Raw genomic sequence first — 16,193 nt, 5'->3', positions numbered from 1 at the left:
CTTGAATATATTGCTTTGTCTTGCATTTGGAATGGATCATTTGGAGGATATCAGTTCAATGCATAATGCAGATCTTTCAAATGTTGACATATTACAATTTTGACATAGAAAAAATGTATTAATAGCATCTATCTCAAAAATTTTGAGAATGTCAAGTTCACAGTAGTATATACAAGTTTTCCAAAATTCAAAATTTTACTTGAGAGCTCAAAGTTTATCAATAACAATACTGTCGGCTGTCTTCCTTGAAGTGAGGTTCATTTCATTTTGTTTTTTTTTTTTTAGAAAATGTTTGCCAAATATCCAAGTCTGAATAACCCTAAGTGTGTCTGGCAGTTGTTCTTGTAAGTAAAAATGTTGTTCTGTGGAGCTAGCCCCAATGGCCTAGTGGTTAAAGTTTGGCACACTCCACTTCAGCAGCCCAGGTTCGGTTCCCGGGTGCAGAACCACACTACTTTGTCAGTAGCCATGCTGTGGCAGCAGCTCACAAAAAAGAACCAGAAGAACTTACAACTCAGATATACAACTATGTACTGAGGGCTTTAAAAAACAAAAAGATTGGCAACAGATGTTAGCTCAGAGTGAATCTCTACCAGCAAAATGTTGTTGTGAAAAAAATGGCTAGTTCATCCCACAACTCAATCACACAAGTGCTTTTCCTCAGGACAATCACTGTATTCCAGTATGCAGCAAAAGTGCTGCGTGTGTATTTCTCACTTTACCTCAGCAAATGTTAAAGCTGCATACACTCAACGATTGAGATTTAATAAAATTAATATATTTTACTGCTTCACCAAGGACAGGTTTTTGGTTTTTTTGCTTTTTTAAACCACGAGTATGTGGGGTGAAGAATTCAAGGATCACCAGTACAATCTGGGGCCATTGCTTTGGACTTGTTGGATTTGCTAAGGCACCAACAGTTTTATTACCCCCATTACTTTTGCTTCAGTGCAAATGCCAACATAGTGGAAGAGGCAAGTAACATCACAGTATTATTATGAAACTAGTTCTGACTGCACAAACCCCCTGAAAGGGTCTGGGGGACCCCTGGGGGTTTATGGTCCACTTTCAGAAACATCATTGTAGAGTTAGGCTACCTAGCGTCTCCAGATTTCAGTTTCCTCATTTATAAAATAAGATTAACAATGCTACAGCTACCTCATGGTGTTATGAAAACTAAATTATTTAAAACATGTAAAGCATTTAGAATAGTCCTGGCACATTACGTTATGTAAACATTTGCTAATATTATGATCACATATCCAATGTCATTAAATGTTTTCCAAATAAACTTATCAACAGTGTATTATTCCATATTAATGTAACATAATTGTTAGATATCAGGTTGTTTCCAACTTTTCCAATATCCTGGTACATAAGTCCTTGGCACTTCCCTGATTATTTAAACTCCTAAAGTGAAATTGCCCAAAGAGTACACACACTTCTTCACAGTACTGTTGAATAGTGCACAGGGAATATCAAAGTGGGAGAGTTGAAAACATGGGGGTCTATGGGCCAAGGGAGAATGTCATCAGCAGGGAGCACTTCTGAAGGTGGACACAATCCACCATGTGGGTGGAGCCACAAGTGTGAAAGAATGAACTGTGATGATGATCTCTTAACTGGAAGAGGCCAAGGTGTTGGCTGAGTCATCTTCATGAACACTGAAGTCTTGGCATGCAGAGGACCAGAAGATTGAGACAGAGGTCCTGTCATTACTTGATGGGCAGGCTCTGCCAGAGCATGATTTCGCTCAGGGAACCACACCCAGGTCCAGGAAAGCCAAAGTGACCAACACCTTTATAATCAACACCTATAAGATGCCCAAGCCCTAGATGATGGGCCATTTCTTTCCAGTTATATTTGATTAAAAAATACTAGTCTCCCAAAAAACTCAGACACAAGTATATACAAAGTCATTATTCAGACATGGAACTCATTCAATATGAATATAATGTAAGCACAAAGCATTTCCAGCTGCACTTTGTGGAATCTCCTTTACATTTAGGCTTTAAGGTCTGACTTCGGGATACTGAAAATGAAATTCATGGAACCTTGACCCACGCAGAAGTAACAGTGCAGATCACTGGGTAAAGGAGGGATTTTTCAATAAACAATGCTGTAACAAATGGTTTTCCACATCAAAAAACTGAAATTGGGGGCCGGCCCCATGGCTGAGTAGCTAAGTTCGAGCGCTCTGCTTTGGCGGCCCAGGGTTTCACCAGTTCGGATCCTGGTCGCAGACATGGCACCGCTCATCAGCCCACGCTGAGGTGGCGTCCCACATGCCAAAAAATATATATATATGCAACTACATACTGGGGGGATTTAGGGAGAAAAAGCAGAAAAAAAAAAAAGAAGATTGGCAACAGTTGTTAGCTCAGGTGCCAATCTTTTAAAAAAACAACAACAAAAAACACCCGAAATTGGATCCCTATCTCAATGTACACAAAAATCAGCTCTAGATGGAATAAGGAATTTCTACTTGAAAGACAAAACCATCAAACTTTAAAAAGAAAACAGGGGCTGGCCCAGCGATGCAGGGATTAAGTGCGCACATTCCGCTTCAGCGGCCCGGGGTTTGCCAGTTCAGATCCGGGATGCGGACATGGCACCATCTGGCAAGCCATGCTGTGGTAGGCGTCCCACATATAAAGAAGAGGAAGATGGGCATGGATGTTAGCTCAGGGCCGGTCTTCCTCAGCAAAAAGAGGAGGATTGAGAGCTGATGTTAGCTCAGGGCTAATCTTCCTCAAAAATAAAGAAAACAAAGTATCTTTCTGACCTCTGGAAGAGTTTACTGGACACAAGAAACACTAACCTTGAAAGAAAAGATTGAGAAATTGGACATTAAAATTAAGAACTTTGCTCACTAAAGGGCACCTTTAAAACAGTGAGAGAAAGTCATAAATAGGGAGAACATATTTGCAACACATATAACCAATAATGATTTAGTATCACAAATAGTTAATGATCTCCTACAAATGAGCTCCTTTTCATCAATGAAAAAACCCTGGGGCTAGCCCAGAGGCACAGTGGTTAACTTCACACCCTCCGCTTCAGGGGTCTGGGGTTCACAGGTTTGGATACCAGGCTCAGACCTACACACTGTTCATCAAGCCATGCTGTGGTGGTGTTCAAAATACAAAATAGAGGAAGATGGGCACAGATGTTAGCTCAGGGACAATCTTCCTCAAGCAAAAAGAGGAAGATTGGCAATGGATGTTAGCTCAGGGCCAATCTTCCTCACACACACTCAAAAAAAAGAAAAAAAAAAAGACAACCCAATAGAAAAATGGCCAAAAGACACAAAGAGATATTTCACCAAAATGGAAATATAAAGACCTATGAAAAAAATACAAAAAGATGATTAATCTCATTAGTAATCAGGGAACTGCAAATCAAGACCACAGAGTTATTTTATCCTCACTAGACTGGCAGAAATTAAGAAGTCGTAACAATACCAAGGGCTGGAAAGAATGTGGTCAATAGGAATTCTTATACTGCAGGAGGGAGTGTAAATTTGTACAACCACTTTGAAAAATAATTCAGCATTATCCTGTAAAGTATCCTAAAGAAATTCTTGCACAGGTCCATCAGAAGAGATGTACAAAAAACTCCACTGTAACCTGCTGATAATAGAAAAATAACTGAAAGCAACGCACATGTCCATCAACAGGCAAACGGGTAGGCTGTAATATATTCACAGAATGTAATGCTATACAACCATGCAAAATGAATGAATAATGGCTACATGCAACAACTCTGATGAACCTCAGAAACAACACGTTTGTTTAAAAACTAAGTCCCAGAAGTCTCACAGTATAAAACTATTCTTTATAAAGCTCAAAAACAGCAAACTAGGGGCCGGCCCCATGGCCGAGTGGTTAAGTTCGCACGCTCCGCTTCGGCAGCCCAGGGTTCAGATCCTGGGCACGGACATGGCACTGCTCAGTAGGCCATGCTGAGACGGCATCCCACATGCCACCACTAGAAGGACCGCAACTAAAATATACAACTATGCTCTGGGGGGATAGGGGGAGGAAAAAAAGCAGGAAAAAACCCCAGCAAACTAAACATATTCTGGCCAGGAATCTGTACATATAGGAGAAAGCTATAAAGGGAAAAAATGATAAGTGTAAAATTCAGGATAATAGTTGTCTCTGAGGAGGACATAGAAGTGGGTTCCAGAAGGCACAGGTAGTGGCAAGCCATCAGTAATATTCTAGTACTTAAATTGAGTGGCTCCAGATATGGTCATTTTGTTGTTATGCTTCATGATTTATATATAGGTTAAGGAATTTAAGTGTCAAATATTATTTACCTCTTTAAATATAATAAAGGGGAGATTAGGTGAATTTTGCATTCTATTCCATACCTTACAAAGAAACCTTACTCTAAATTTGGTGCTCCAAGGTGATGCACCATGTTTATCCTGGGGCTTCAGACTCCACCTTGTGCAAGTCAGGCCTCAAGGATCCCTGATCTTTCATGTTCTGACTACTGCCTTCTCTCCCTCTCTGTCTCCTGCCACTCAGGCAACCAGTCTCTGAGCTACTCAGTTCCTCCAGAGCTCCTCCACACCATCAGCACAGACTGTTCTTATTGAAGGGATACATCCCCATCCCCTCCCCGTTGGCTGATTCACTTTTTGCCCTGTGAGAAGGCTCAAATGTTATCTCCAGGAACCTTCCCAGAAGCGGCGAGTTTGCCGTTTCTCCTCGCTGTTTCCACAGTGCCTTGTTCATGCTTCTCTGTGGGCACTTAGCAGACAGGGGTAACTGCTCACTTACATGCTGGCCCTTCCCTGGGCTCTGGGTCCCCAAAGGCCAGTACTGTTTTCTAGTCACCTCTGTGGCCCCAGTGCCTAACACACACAGTAGCTCTCAGCAAAACTTCTCTAAATGCGAAAGTGAAATAGCCCCAGGGCAGTAAAAATGTAAGGAGGGACTCTCATGGGTGGAGATGGGAGGAAGGCGGGTGGGTCAGGATTTAGAGACCAGGTAGTGGAGACATAGGGAAGAATGCCCTCCTTCAGAAGGCCAGGTACTCCTCCCCTCTTGCACACTCAAAGCCACCACTATTTGAAGCAAAAAAGAAAAAAAAGTTGCCAAGCTTTATTTAGGTTGTAATGGTTCCAGTTAACATATCTAACTGCATGTCCCACCCCGGCCTATGCAGCACCATGAGCAGGCTCAGCCACCCTTTCCCTCCAGTCTCACTTCTTGTCCTCCTCCTTCTTGTCTTTCTTGTTATCCTTGGTGGCCTGGGAAGCCAGGGAGCCCATGGCATTTCGAATGGCCTCGTTGTTGGGATCCACGCCTGGAAGGTTCTCCAGGACACTCTGAAGGAACTCAGGATCCTGCATGACGTCATAATCATCCTCCTCCTGGAAAAGGGCAGTGTCAGCTTGTGGCAGGGGGCAGGCCGGCCGGGGAGCAGGCAAATGTAAGGGACACAAGCATGCTGCTGCCTGAGCTCTCTCTCTACCTGATGTCTAGGGGTGGGGGCACCTCTGGCCACGGGTAGGATGGACGATTCAGGAAAATACCCAGTGCCTCTATATGGTATGAACTCTAACACTTAGTACTGTCCAGATAGAGGAGAAGTCTAATTCTGCTTCCTGAGCTCAAAGAGTAAAAACAGATGCCATCACATTAAGGTTTCCTGCTATCGGACAGCCACTCCTCCTTTTTCTTTTTCCTAGACCCTTTTCACCCTCCTGGGAAGATGATACCCTAGAGAACTGTCCAGACTGCTCCCACCAGCAAGGAAGGAAAATTACAGAAAACTAGCACACTTCTCCAACTCTGAGCACTAGCATTCTATTGCCCTAGCAAGGTTTATGTACAAGAAACGTACATCCATGTGTTTCTTCCCTTCTGCTCCTCCAAGAGCTCATCTATGAAGCTCTGAGAGGACTGGTCCCAGGCCTAGAGGGCTAAGGATCTGAACACAAGGGGATTTTAAGCCTGATAGGGGCAGGGAGTCACCGCTGGCGCTCACCTTAGCAGGCTCAGATGTGTCCATGGCTGAACTAGCATCAATGTCAGCTGATTCCGCCTGGCCGAACTCTGAGGAAAACAGGTCAATCTGTTCAGTTCCATTTCCCCACCCCAACCTCTCTGCCTAAGCACTACCACCCAGGCCCTGGCTCACCTGCGCCCTGCAGGGACATCTGCATGGCATAAGCGATCTGCTCTTCTTCAGTCATACTGCTTAGGTCAGGGAGCCCAGTGCGGCTGAACTCCTGCTGGCTGATGGTCATCTTAAGCAGGGCATCGTCTGAGTCTGGGAAAAGGAAGAGTGGCAGGGTAGAACTGATGCCACATTGTACACAGATCCACTCCCAGACCACTCCCTCAGCCCATATATTCCCACGTGCCGGACCTCCCCACTCCCTCCCCAGTGTCTACACCCAGCTTCTACTGAGCACTCTGCAGTCCCGGGACTTCAGATTCCACCTCTTTCACCTTCAGTCCCAGTCGTAGCAATCCCAGCCTCAGCAGCAGAGGCTGCAGCTGCCCGCCGTGCTTCCTCCTCCTGCCGCTGTCGCTGCTCTTCCATAGAAACACGAAGGGCCTGATGGAGGGCAGGGCAAGGTCAGACATTCTCCTACCTTCACTCCTACCAGGTGCTAGAGAAGCCAGCTGAGGGGTGGGAAAGGAGTATAAAGGGGGTTTCTGGTTTATGCATATGAGGAAGAAGCTGGAGAGAAAAGAGGCGATATAGGAAAAAAGGAAGGACTTGGGAGAAGCCTGGGGTTTAATCAGGAGAAACAACCGAGAGAGGCTGACATTGGTGTCCCTAAAGGTCAGATAGATTTATGGGGAAGAGAAACCAAAAGGGGGTCTGGGAGAATGAGCGACAGTGTTTAGGACTGCCTAGCCCTAGAGAAACTGTGACGTGTGGGTGTGTCAGTAAAGGAGGACCCTTGGACTCTACCTGAGGTCAACGTTTGCTCACCAGGGCTAGCTCAGGATCGGCACTGGGATCCACTCCAAATTCAAAGTCACTGGCACCAAGACCCAGCATGGCACCGCCTTCACCAGCCAGAATCGGAGAACTGATGAGGGCATCAGCCAAACTGGGCCCTGGAGGCACTGTCACCAGATGAGAACCGGTTCCATCTTTGCCATTCAATGTGTTTACAAAGGCTGTCAGCTTTTCTGTGTTCACCTCCTGGGGGAGGGAAGAACACACGAGGCTGTCCTTCCTGACCCACTCCCCATTCTCGGCCATTGCAGTGCTTGTCTGTAGCTGCTCCCACAGTGCAGGCATGCCTCTGGGTAAGGACTATTGTCTGTTTACAACCACATCAAGTCAATGCCCCCCAACCAGTCCTTACTCACCTCTTCCCCAAAATTGATAATGTCAACATTTACTTTCTCCTTCTTGAGGCGTTTAGCCAGTTTCACCAGCTGGGAAGAAGGGGAGAGAGACAAGGAAATCTGTTCCACACTGTGAGGGGAAATGACATACCTCACAAAATCATACAGAAATCAGCCGACCTCCCTAAGGTCCCCCAACAAAACAGCAAATTCTGCACATCCACCCTTCCGCAAAGTGAGGAACCAAATGCCTCTGCCAGGCTCTCCTAAGGGCTGAAAGACCCCATTCCCAAACATGCACTGCCCAAATTCCCCATTGTCACTTGGACTCACATCCTTCTCATTGTCCTCTACCGGGCTTCCCACAAAGGCAATGATGCGCATCTTGTGATTCTTGCCTTGTCGGTGCTTCAGAGCCAGCTTGTAAAGGAAGAGGAAGTTCTCAGTCAGCCAGAGGAATCACCTAGCTCTTTCCTCTGTCACTCTCTTCTTTTTTTCCTATGATTTTCTATGTACCTCAAGTCTACCATCATGCTCACACAAGGTCTAAACCCCCTCCTCCACCCTTCTCTTCTTGCTGTGCCTCTCTGTGGATAAGACGAGGGAGGGGGTCAATTCTTGATTCTAGGGACTTTTCCCTTCACAATCCTCACTGATGCTGGGATTCATCCTACCAGCCCAACCCATCCTTTCTACTCCTTTCTCTAGGTCATCTCTCTTCCATTGCTCTGGTTCTAGCTGAAGATTCCAGGGAAGAAATGAACAACATTGAAGGCAGAACCTCAGAGCAAGGAGGAACAATCCAAGGGATCCAGTAGGACTTACATGTGCCACACGGATGCCAGTGCAAAAGGTGATCTTGCCCTTGGGTTGGACAGTGTGGAGCTTGGACAGGATGCGGCCGGTATCAGGGGTAAGTGTGGTCAGCACTTCACAATCACTGGGATGTGGGGAAAGCATTTCCACGATTTTAGGTCAGGACAAGTGCTTCCAAATTGACTCATCTTTTCTTTAGAGACCTTGATAATAACTGTAATCTCTATTTTTCTTAATCAAACATCTAGCGTTTACAGAGCAGATCTTAAAAGTACTCATCACGAGGAAAAGAAATTGTAACTTTGTGAGATAGAGATATTAACTAAACCTACTGAGATATTGATATTAAATAATTTATTGCGGTAATCATTTCACTATATATATAGATATCAAATCATTGCTGTACACCTTAATACAATGTTATATGTCAATTATATCTCAACAAAACTGGAAAAAAACATCTAGTGTTTAGTAGCTATGAAGCACAGAAAATATGAAGTGTTTGATTTTGTAATCCTCCCAGTGTTCCCCCAAATGCTCTCACGTTATCTTATTCTCAGGGCCCTGATGATCCACCATGACAGCTGGATGCTACTTTGTATTTCTCTCATCCTCCCTATTTCTAGACCCATTTCCAGCTAACAACATGTATAATGGGATGGAAGGTTATCCATTTGAGGATTATCAGTTCCTAAAACAAATCACTTTGGGGTAAAAGATGTGTGATATATGTCCGGGGGCTCTGATCCAAAATCATTTTTCATTGACTTTAAAATATACTGTGAAATTTTACCCCAGGAGCTTTAGCTTCATAGCTGTATTAAATTCAGGTTAATATTAACAAGTTGCTATTTATATTTACACTGAGTAGTGAAGAAGGTAGTCAAGGAAGGCGATGGGCAAAAGCAGCCTGTGGAATCTACAAAAAGGTAGCAACCTGGGGGCTGGCCCCGTGGCCGAGTGGTTAAGTTCACGCGCTCTGCTGCAGGCGACCCAGTGTTTCGTTGGTTTGAATCCTGGGCGCGGACATGACACTGCTCATCAGACCACGCTGAGGCAGCGTCTCACATGCCACAACTAGAAGGACCCACAACGAAGAATATACAACTATGTGCCGGGGGTCTTTGGGGAGAAAAAGGAAAAAATAAAATCTAAAAAAAAAAAAAAAAAAAAAAGGTAGCAACCTGGATACCAAGGCAGGTCACATGTGGGACACCACCCACCCACCTACTGAGCCCCATCCTCCTTTGTCCCACGTACTTGGCCAAGGTGATGAGGCCCACGTTGTTCTCAGGGTTGCTGCGGGTTTTGGAGTGACATACTATGTTAACGGCGTCCTGTTGGGCCTGCAGCCTGGTGGGTAAGAAGTCCCCATTCCGCATATACTCACTGTTGTCCACACTGTCAGATTAGGAGTGAAGGAGGAGAGGGAAGACATATTGTAGGATCTCTCTGAGGCATTCTCTCCAGTTCCAGGGACCCCCACCTCCTTCAACACCTCCCCTTTGAGGGGCATTGTGGTGTATGGCAGTGGCTCACAGTCTTTGTGGAAAACAGAAAACACCTGCAGGATTTTCTTCTTCAATATACAGATGACCAAGCCTTACTCCAGACTTACTGACTCAAAATGACCAAAAGAGGAAAAAATTTCAAATCTCCACTCCACAAGTGGTTCTGATAAGCACCAAAGGTTGCAACCTACTGATGTACCACAATCACCTTTTTATAAGGTGCATTTAAGTATTACTAAGCATTGTCATGGGTGAATATGCTACGTTAAATTAAGATGGGAGTATTCCAAAGGTAGGAAATGAAGATGGCAACTTAAAAATATTTAAAATATAACCCACTTGGCAGCACTGAGTGCAAGAAAGCACAATGCAACCATGTGATTAAATGTTTAACAGCTTTGGCAGTTGGAGTGAACTACAAACATGAGCTTTCATAGATGAGGGGTCTCACCTCTTCTATCCCTGCAACTTTTCACAATCTACAAGAATCCAAACCACATGCAATACAAGCTCCAGCTTCCCAGAGAGCACAAGAAGGCAGGTAAGTGAAGCAGTTATGTAAGTCCCTGAACAGGATCAATTCTTTCTTTTGTGAGGAAGATTAGCCCTGAGTGAACTGCTGCCAATCCTCCTCTTTTTTCTGAGGAAGACTGGCCCTGAGCTAACATCTGTGCCCATCTTCCTCTACTTTCTATGTGGGACGCCTACCACAGCATGGCTTGCCAAGCAGTGCCATGTCCGCACCCGGGATCCAAACCGGTGAACCCCGGGCCGCCGAAGCAGAACGTGCACACTTAACCACTGCACCACCGGGCCGGCCCCATGAACAGGTTCAATTCTTGATGGACCTGAGGTCCCTGAGAACTCTAACAGTCAGTGATTCCGTCTGTGCTGATGGAAGAAAGCAGTGTCCTACATGAGATGCCTCATTTCTACTGGCAAGCAAAATATGGACTTGGGGGAAATTTTCTTCTTTAGTATCCCTCACCTGGCAATAAACACAAACCAGAAATGATGAAGAGTTAATTAAGAAGCTACTGGAAGGCAAGGAGAAAAGGGAGCAAAGGGAAGTGTTCAGGTTGAGGTTCAAATTCCCACTCTGCTACTTACTAATTCCATGATCCTAAGGAAGGTACTTAATTTCTCTAAGGTCCAGTTAGCTCATCTGTAAAATGGGTTTTATTGTACCTACCCTTATAGGATTGATATGAGGATTAAATGCATGGAAAATACTTAGCACAGTGACTAACAGTAAGCATGAAACACAGACTAGTCCTTAAAGTGAAAACTCAATCTATGTGAAGGAGGTCAAAGGCAACTCTACTGACCGTGCACTGTTTTCTTTTTTTCTGGATACACTGCTTCTGATTATTCTCCCAGCAGGGAAGTAACTGCCTCTCTAGCTTCAAATCTAGTGAGTCCAAACATAAAAGACAATGGAGGCTTTGAGGATGGTTCAGATGGAACAGCTACTAAGTATAAGGATTGTGGGCAAGACCAGCAAATGGATAAAGGCTGGAAGAAAGGTGTCAGAGTAAGAAAGGGGGCTTGAGAGATAGTGAGAACTGACAGTTTGTTGTGTAACAGAACCACTAAGAGGGTGATTGGTGGTGGTGTTAAAAACACTATGTAGGGGCCGGCCCGGTGGTGCAGCAGTTAAGTGCACATGTTCCGCTTCTCAGTGGCCCGGGGTTCGCCGGTTCAGATCCCAAGTGCAGACATGGCACAACTTGGCACACCATGCTGTGGTAGGCGTCCCACATAGAAAATAGAGGAAGATGGGCACAGATGTTAGCTCAGGGCCAGTCTTCCTCAGCAAAAAGAGGAGGACTGGGAAAAAAACACTATGTATGTATCCCTAAAAAACACATTGTTTAATTTTCCCAATTTTGAACTGTATATGATTGGAATAATATATATATCTCTTGTGACTACTTCTGCTCAACAGTATGTAATTTTTCCCAACAAAAATTAATATCAAAATAAGGGCTTACAATATTATCCACCTAAAGTCTTCATTTAAAAACAGAATATAGGGGCTGGCCTGGAGGCGTGGTCGTTAAGTTCGCCAGCTCTGCTTCAGCGGCCCAGGATTCGCTGGTTGGGATCCTAGGCACAGACCTACACACGCTCCTCAGGTCATGCTGTGGCAGCATCCCACACAGAAGAACTAGAACTATCTACAACAGGATATATAACTATGTACTGGGGCCTTGGGGAGACAAAAAAACAAAAGAGGAAGATTGGCAACAGATATTAGCTCAGGGCCAATCTTCCTCACCCAAAAAAAAGCATACTTTAAATAAATAAATAAAAATAAAAGGTATTAATTTATTTTTTTTAATTTTCAATTTTTAATAAACTCCTCCTGGGAATTCTGATGTACAACAAAGTACGAGGTCCTACAGACAAAAGGAGTGGTTCTTATCATTATCCTGTGCCTGAGAAATTACAATAGACCACCAATATGTCTCTCTGGGCCCAATCTTTCCTCCTATACATCGAGACACATCTATATTATTAAATGCCATTTTACAGACAGCTCTGCTTCCACCACCCTCAGGACTTTTTCAGAAGTCCTCTACTGAAGGCTACAGGACAGAAGTCAACCTCCTCAGCTTGACTTTTGTCACTTGACATTTGACATTTCCACCTGGTCCGATCTACTTTCCCATAAAAACAAAAAACTACCTTCAACCAACCACCATCTATCACACCAATCTCTTCCCCAATCCCTAAATATGCCTGGGGCATTTACACTTCAGTACCTGCATGCCCTCCCCTCTACCTGTAATCACAGCTCCTTCTCAACATTTGTCTAAGTCTCTTCAAGGCCCCTCTTAAATTCTTTCTTTCCTCAAGTACCATGGCAACTAATGTATGCACAGGGCTATACAGTTTACAGAGCACCATCACATACATTTTACCTACTTGTGCTATAAGAAAAGTGGATGTTACTATTATTCCCATTTTATAAAGAAACATTTACTATATTCTCAAGAACACGCAGCTGGTAAACACCAAAACACAGGTTTTGGGATTCCAAATCCTGTCCTCTTTCTACTCTAACCTCTCACCAGAGTTGCCAGATTTAGCAAATAAAAATACAGGACTCCCAGTTAAATGTGAATTTCAGATAAATAACAAACGACTTTTAAGTATGTCTCAGGCAAGATTTGGGACACAGTTATTGCCATTTGCTTATATTAAAGAGTACTGTTCATCTGAAATTCAAACTTAACCAGGCATCCTATATTTTATCTGGTAATGCTATCCTCTCCCCGTCAAAGAAAACTCTTAGGTGTCTGTTCCATACAATTCGCGATTTGTGTATATGTACTAGTCTGTATTATATTCTATGCTCACACTTAGAAGAAACTCTTGAAACCTTACAAAAGTTTGTGTCCTCAGCTCCTAATCCAACTCAGAAAACATACTCAGCCCAAGTCTGAGACTGTTGAAGACAGTCAGCTCACCAGAGAAGAGCCTTTGTGTCAGATAGCCCTGGGTTTAAATCCTGGCTCCACCACTTAATTAGCAATGTGACTTTGGGTAAGTCATTTAAAATTGCTGAGACTCGGTATCTTCATCTGTAAAATGCAGGGATATTTACCTTGAAGTGTTGTGAAGTTTAAGTGAGATAAAGTAAACCAATGTCCGACACATAGAAAGCAACCTATAAACAGCACCTTCGAAGATGATACAGGGAAAGGTAATGGAGTTAGAGTGAATGGGGCAGGGAAGGGATTTATAATCTGTCTTCCTAACATCCTTTACCCTGAGAAGAGGAGGGCAGAAGACTGTAACGATGAGTCCGAGAAGCAGGACTCTGGCTAAAGACAGACCTGAGGCTGTCTAGAGAAGACGACGCGAAATAGAGAAAGGCAGCAGGGATCGGCCGGTCAATGACTGTCTGCGGGCTGAGGGTTAATGGGGGATACCCCGGGCCTGTCCTCCTCTCTCGGTCCCGGGATGACTCAGGGAGTCCATCGGGCTCCTTCCCTCTCGGCCCAAGGCCGCATCTCGCCCGTCAACCCCCCACCTCCTCCTCAGGCCCGCCCAGCCTCCGCGCGACATGCACCCCCTACCCAGACCCGCCCCCCACGGAGCCCCGAGGTAGTTCCTCACCAAACCATAGTGCTTTCCAACACCATCTTGCCACCTTCCTCCCTCCCCGACTGGTTCTCCTGGACAGCCAAACAACGACTCCTCCAATTGGCCCAGAGCTCACCACCAATCACAGACCTCGGCTCGGCCAGCTGGTTCCGCCTTCGTCCTCCGCGTTGGGTTCTGGGAGTTGTAGGCACAGCCAAAATAGAAAGGACGTTTGTGGGCGGGGGGGACGTTCAAAGAGAGGGCCCCACCTCCACTTTTGGCGCCATGCAGATTCTCTGGTGGATTACCTGCCGGCGGTATCTAAGAGAAGCTGTGAAGAAGCCTTTGAAAATGCTGTGGATGTATCTGTCCTAGCATTGTCCTTTTCAAAAAGTAGTGGGATGACTAATGACGTCCCACCTCCCTCTGTTCCCCATACCACTTTGTTCATTTAACTACTAAGTCCTTAAACCCCTGAATTGCGTTTGTTTGGGTAGCCTCTCTCCCATTTAATGAAGGGCAGAAAGGTGTCAATCTTTGCAATCCCTGAACCCAGTACAGAGCATGACACAAGGTAGGTGCCCAGCAAAGGTTTGACAAATCAGTAATTTTAACTAATCTCCCAAGGAATGAATGACAACTATTTTGGTTTGTTAATCAAGAATAACATTCAAAAATGCTTTGTATTACCTTCCCCTACACACACACACACACACACACACACACACACACCAAGTAAAACTGTAAATTCTAGGTCTCTATCTTGGAGAGAAGGGGGAAAGGAGAGAGGGACCAGGCACAGCTACACCATGAACGCTGTACTTAGAGATGGGAGAGAAGGTTACGTTACCTAGATGTTGGTAAAGTTTTAATGGATATGTTCAAAAGTTATTGGTAACCATCAGAGCTTGTGAAGGAGTAAAATCTCCGTATCACTAGAGGAAAAAAAATCTGTAAATATAACTATAGATAGGAAAGGGGGAAAAAATAAGAAAGCACAGAAAAATAATTAGTGACAAGTTCAAACATAACCAAAATATTTTTAAAACAAGAATTATCTTTTTTAAAAAACAGCTGCACAATGTAAATAGGAGACACACCAAAGTAAGTGACAAAAGGTGAAAATAAAGGAAGAGAAAAAAGCAATATATCAGGCAATGGTAATAAAAGAAAGCATGTGTAGCTATATTAATATTGTACAAAATAGAAATCAGCACAAATAGCTGAAATCAGATCAAGAGAAGAGTATTTGATAAAATATAAAATTCATCAACAAAAAAATACTGTGGGTTAGTCAGGATAATACAACTCCAAAGACAAGTTGAACATCAGGGATAGCTATAAGTTAGTATTCTGGTAAACATGGAAGTAAACAGAGACAAGTATTCAACCTAAACCAAGGGACTAGGAACTGAATGAATACCGTCATCACTGTTCAGGGAAAACATGGTCCATGATATCTGTGCAGGGAGGTGTCACCTTCTCAGTTTTAGTCACACATTTAATAATTGTGACCAGATTTTAGGTCTGACACTTTTAAAGATTTTATTTTTCCTTTTTCTCCCCAAAGTCTCCCGGTACATAGTTGTATATTTTTAGTTGTGGGTCCTTCTAGTTGTGGCATGTGGGATGCCACCTCAGCGTGGCTTGACAAGTGGTGCGATGTCTGCGCCCAGGATCCCAACCAGCAAAACCCTGGGCTGCCAAAGCGGAGCACGCGAACTTAACCACTCGGCCACGGGCCAGCCCTGGTCCTACACTTTTAAACATCTATGGAGTTCTTGCAAAGAATACGAAAATATACTGACCATAAAAAAATGAGATAGTGGAAAATAAGTCTTATAAGGGTGATTTGATTCAACCTGGAGAAAGAAGAACTAATACTCTCTTCAAGTAGAAAAGATATTCTGTTACAGTTATGTCAGATGCTTTTCAATTAAGAGATATGTAAGGGCCGGCCTGGTGGCATAGTGGTTAAATTCACATGCTTCACTTCGGCAGCCCGGGGTTCGCAGGTTGGGATCCCAGGCATGGACGTAGCACTGTTCAAGCCACGCTGTGGCAGCATCCCACATAAAATAGAGGAAGATTGGTGCAGATATTAGGTCAGTGACAATCTTCCTCAAGCAAAAAGAGGAAGATTGGCAACAGATGTTAGTTCAGGACCAATCTTCCTCACAAAAAGAAAAAATAAAAGAGATATGTGAGTTGCAACAATGCTCACAAAAGATGAAATCTGATAGGATCACATTTCAGTAAAGCAAGAGCTCTATAATGAAAAAAGCATTCCATGGGGGAAGGCAGACAATAAACCCATAAGTAAATATATATATAGTCCCCCCTTATCCTTGGGGGATACATTCCAAGACCCCCCAGTGGTTGCCTGAAACCACAGATAGTACTGAACCCTATATATACTACGTTTTTTCCTATACATACA

The 16,193-nt window shown here is 44.1% G+C and overlaps 1 protein-coding gene across 6 annotated transcripts; it reads right to left on the bottom strand.

The window, feature by feature from the left end:
- Window positions 1-5,083: 5,083 nt before the first annotated feature.
- On the bottom strand, window positions 5,084-13,934 carry PSMD4 (proteasome 26S subunit ubiquitin receptor, non-ATPase 4). Of its 6 annotated transcripts, none has more exons than XM_070496901.1 (11): window positions 13,787-13,868; window positions 10,987-11,069; window positions 9,408-9,548; window positions 8,157-8,271; window positions 7,665-7,751; window positions 7,353-7,421; window positions 6,967-7,182; window positions 6,474-6,582; window positions 6,160-6,291; window positions 6,007-6,074; window positions 5,084-5,389 (listed from the first exon to the last, which is right to left on the bottom strand). In XM_070496901.1, the coding sequence occupies exons 3-11, from the start codon at window positions 9,527-9,529 to the stop codon at window positions 5,219-5,221; spliced, it is 1,089 nt and encodes a 362-aa protein (XP_070353002.1). In that variant the 5' UTR covers window positions 9,530-9,548; window positions 10,987-11,069; window positions 13,787-13,868; the 3' UTR covers window positions 5,084-5,218. The 6 variants fall into 6 exon arrangements, with proteins under 6 accessions (XP_070353002.1, XP_044614118.1, XP_014720802.1 ...); XM_044758183.2 differs by having other exon boundaries at window positions 6,465-6,582; window positions 13,787-13,842; XM_014865316.3 differs by lacking the exon at window positions 10,987-11,069 and having other exon boundaries at window positions 6,465-6,582; window positions 13,787-13,934.
- Between the last annotated feature and the right edge of the window lie 2,259 nt (window positions 13,935-16,193).

This window comes from Equus asinus, chromosome 25, assembly GCF_041296235.1.
Source record: "Equus asinus isolate D_3611 breed Donkey chromosome 25, EquAss-T2T_v2, whole genome shotgun sequence".
In the NCBI taxonomy this organism is placed as follows: domain Eukaryota; kingdom Metazoa; phylum Chordata; class Mammalia; order Perissodactyla; family Equidae; genus Equus; species Equus asinus.
The sequence above is the reverse complement of the archived record's forward strand: the minus strand, read 5'-3'. Positions and strand labels throughout refer to the sequence as shown.

Coding starts and splice junctions, on each gene's coding strand:
- PSMD4 (XM_014865316.3), bottom strand. CDS start 13,812: ATGGTGTTGGAAAGCACTATGGTTTG. Junction 9,549..13,786: donor TTGGAAAGCACTATGGTTTG/GTGAGGAACTAC, acceptor CTAATCTGACAG/TGTGGACAACAGTGAGTATA. Junction 7,183..7,352: donor TTATCAATTTTGGGGAAGAG/GTGAGTAAGGAC, acceptor TCCCTCCCCCAG/GAGGTGAACACAGAAAAGCT.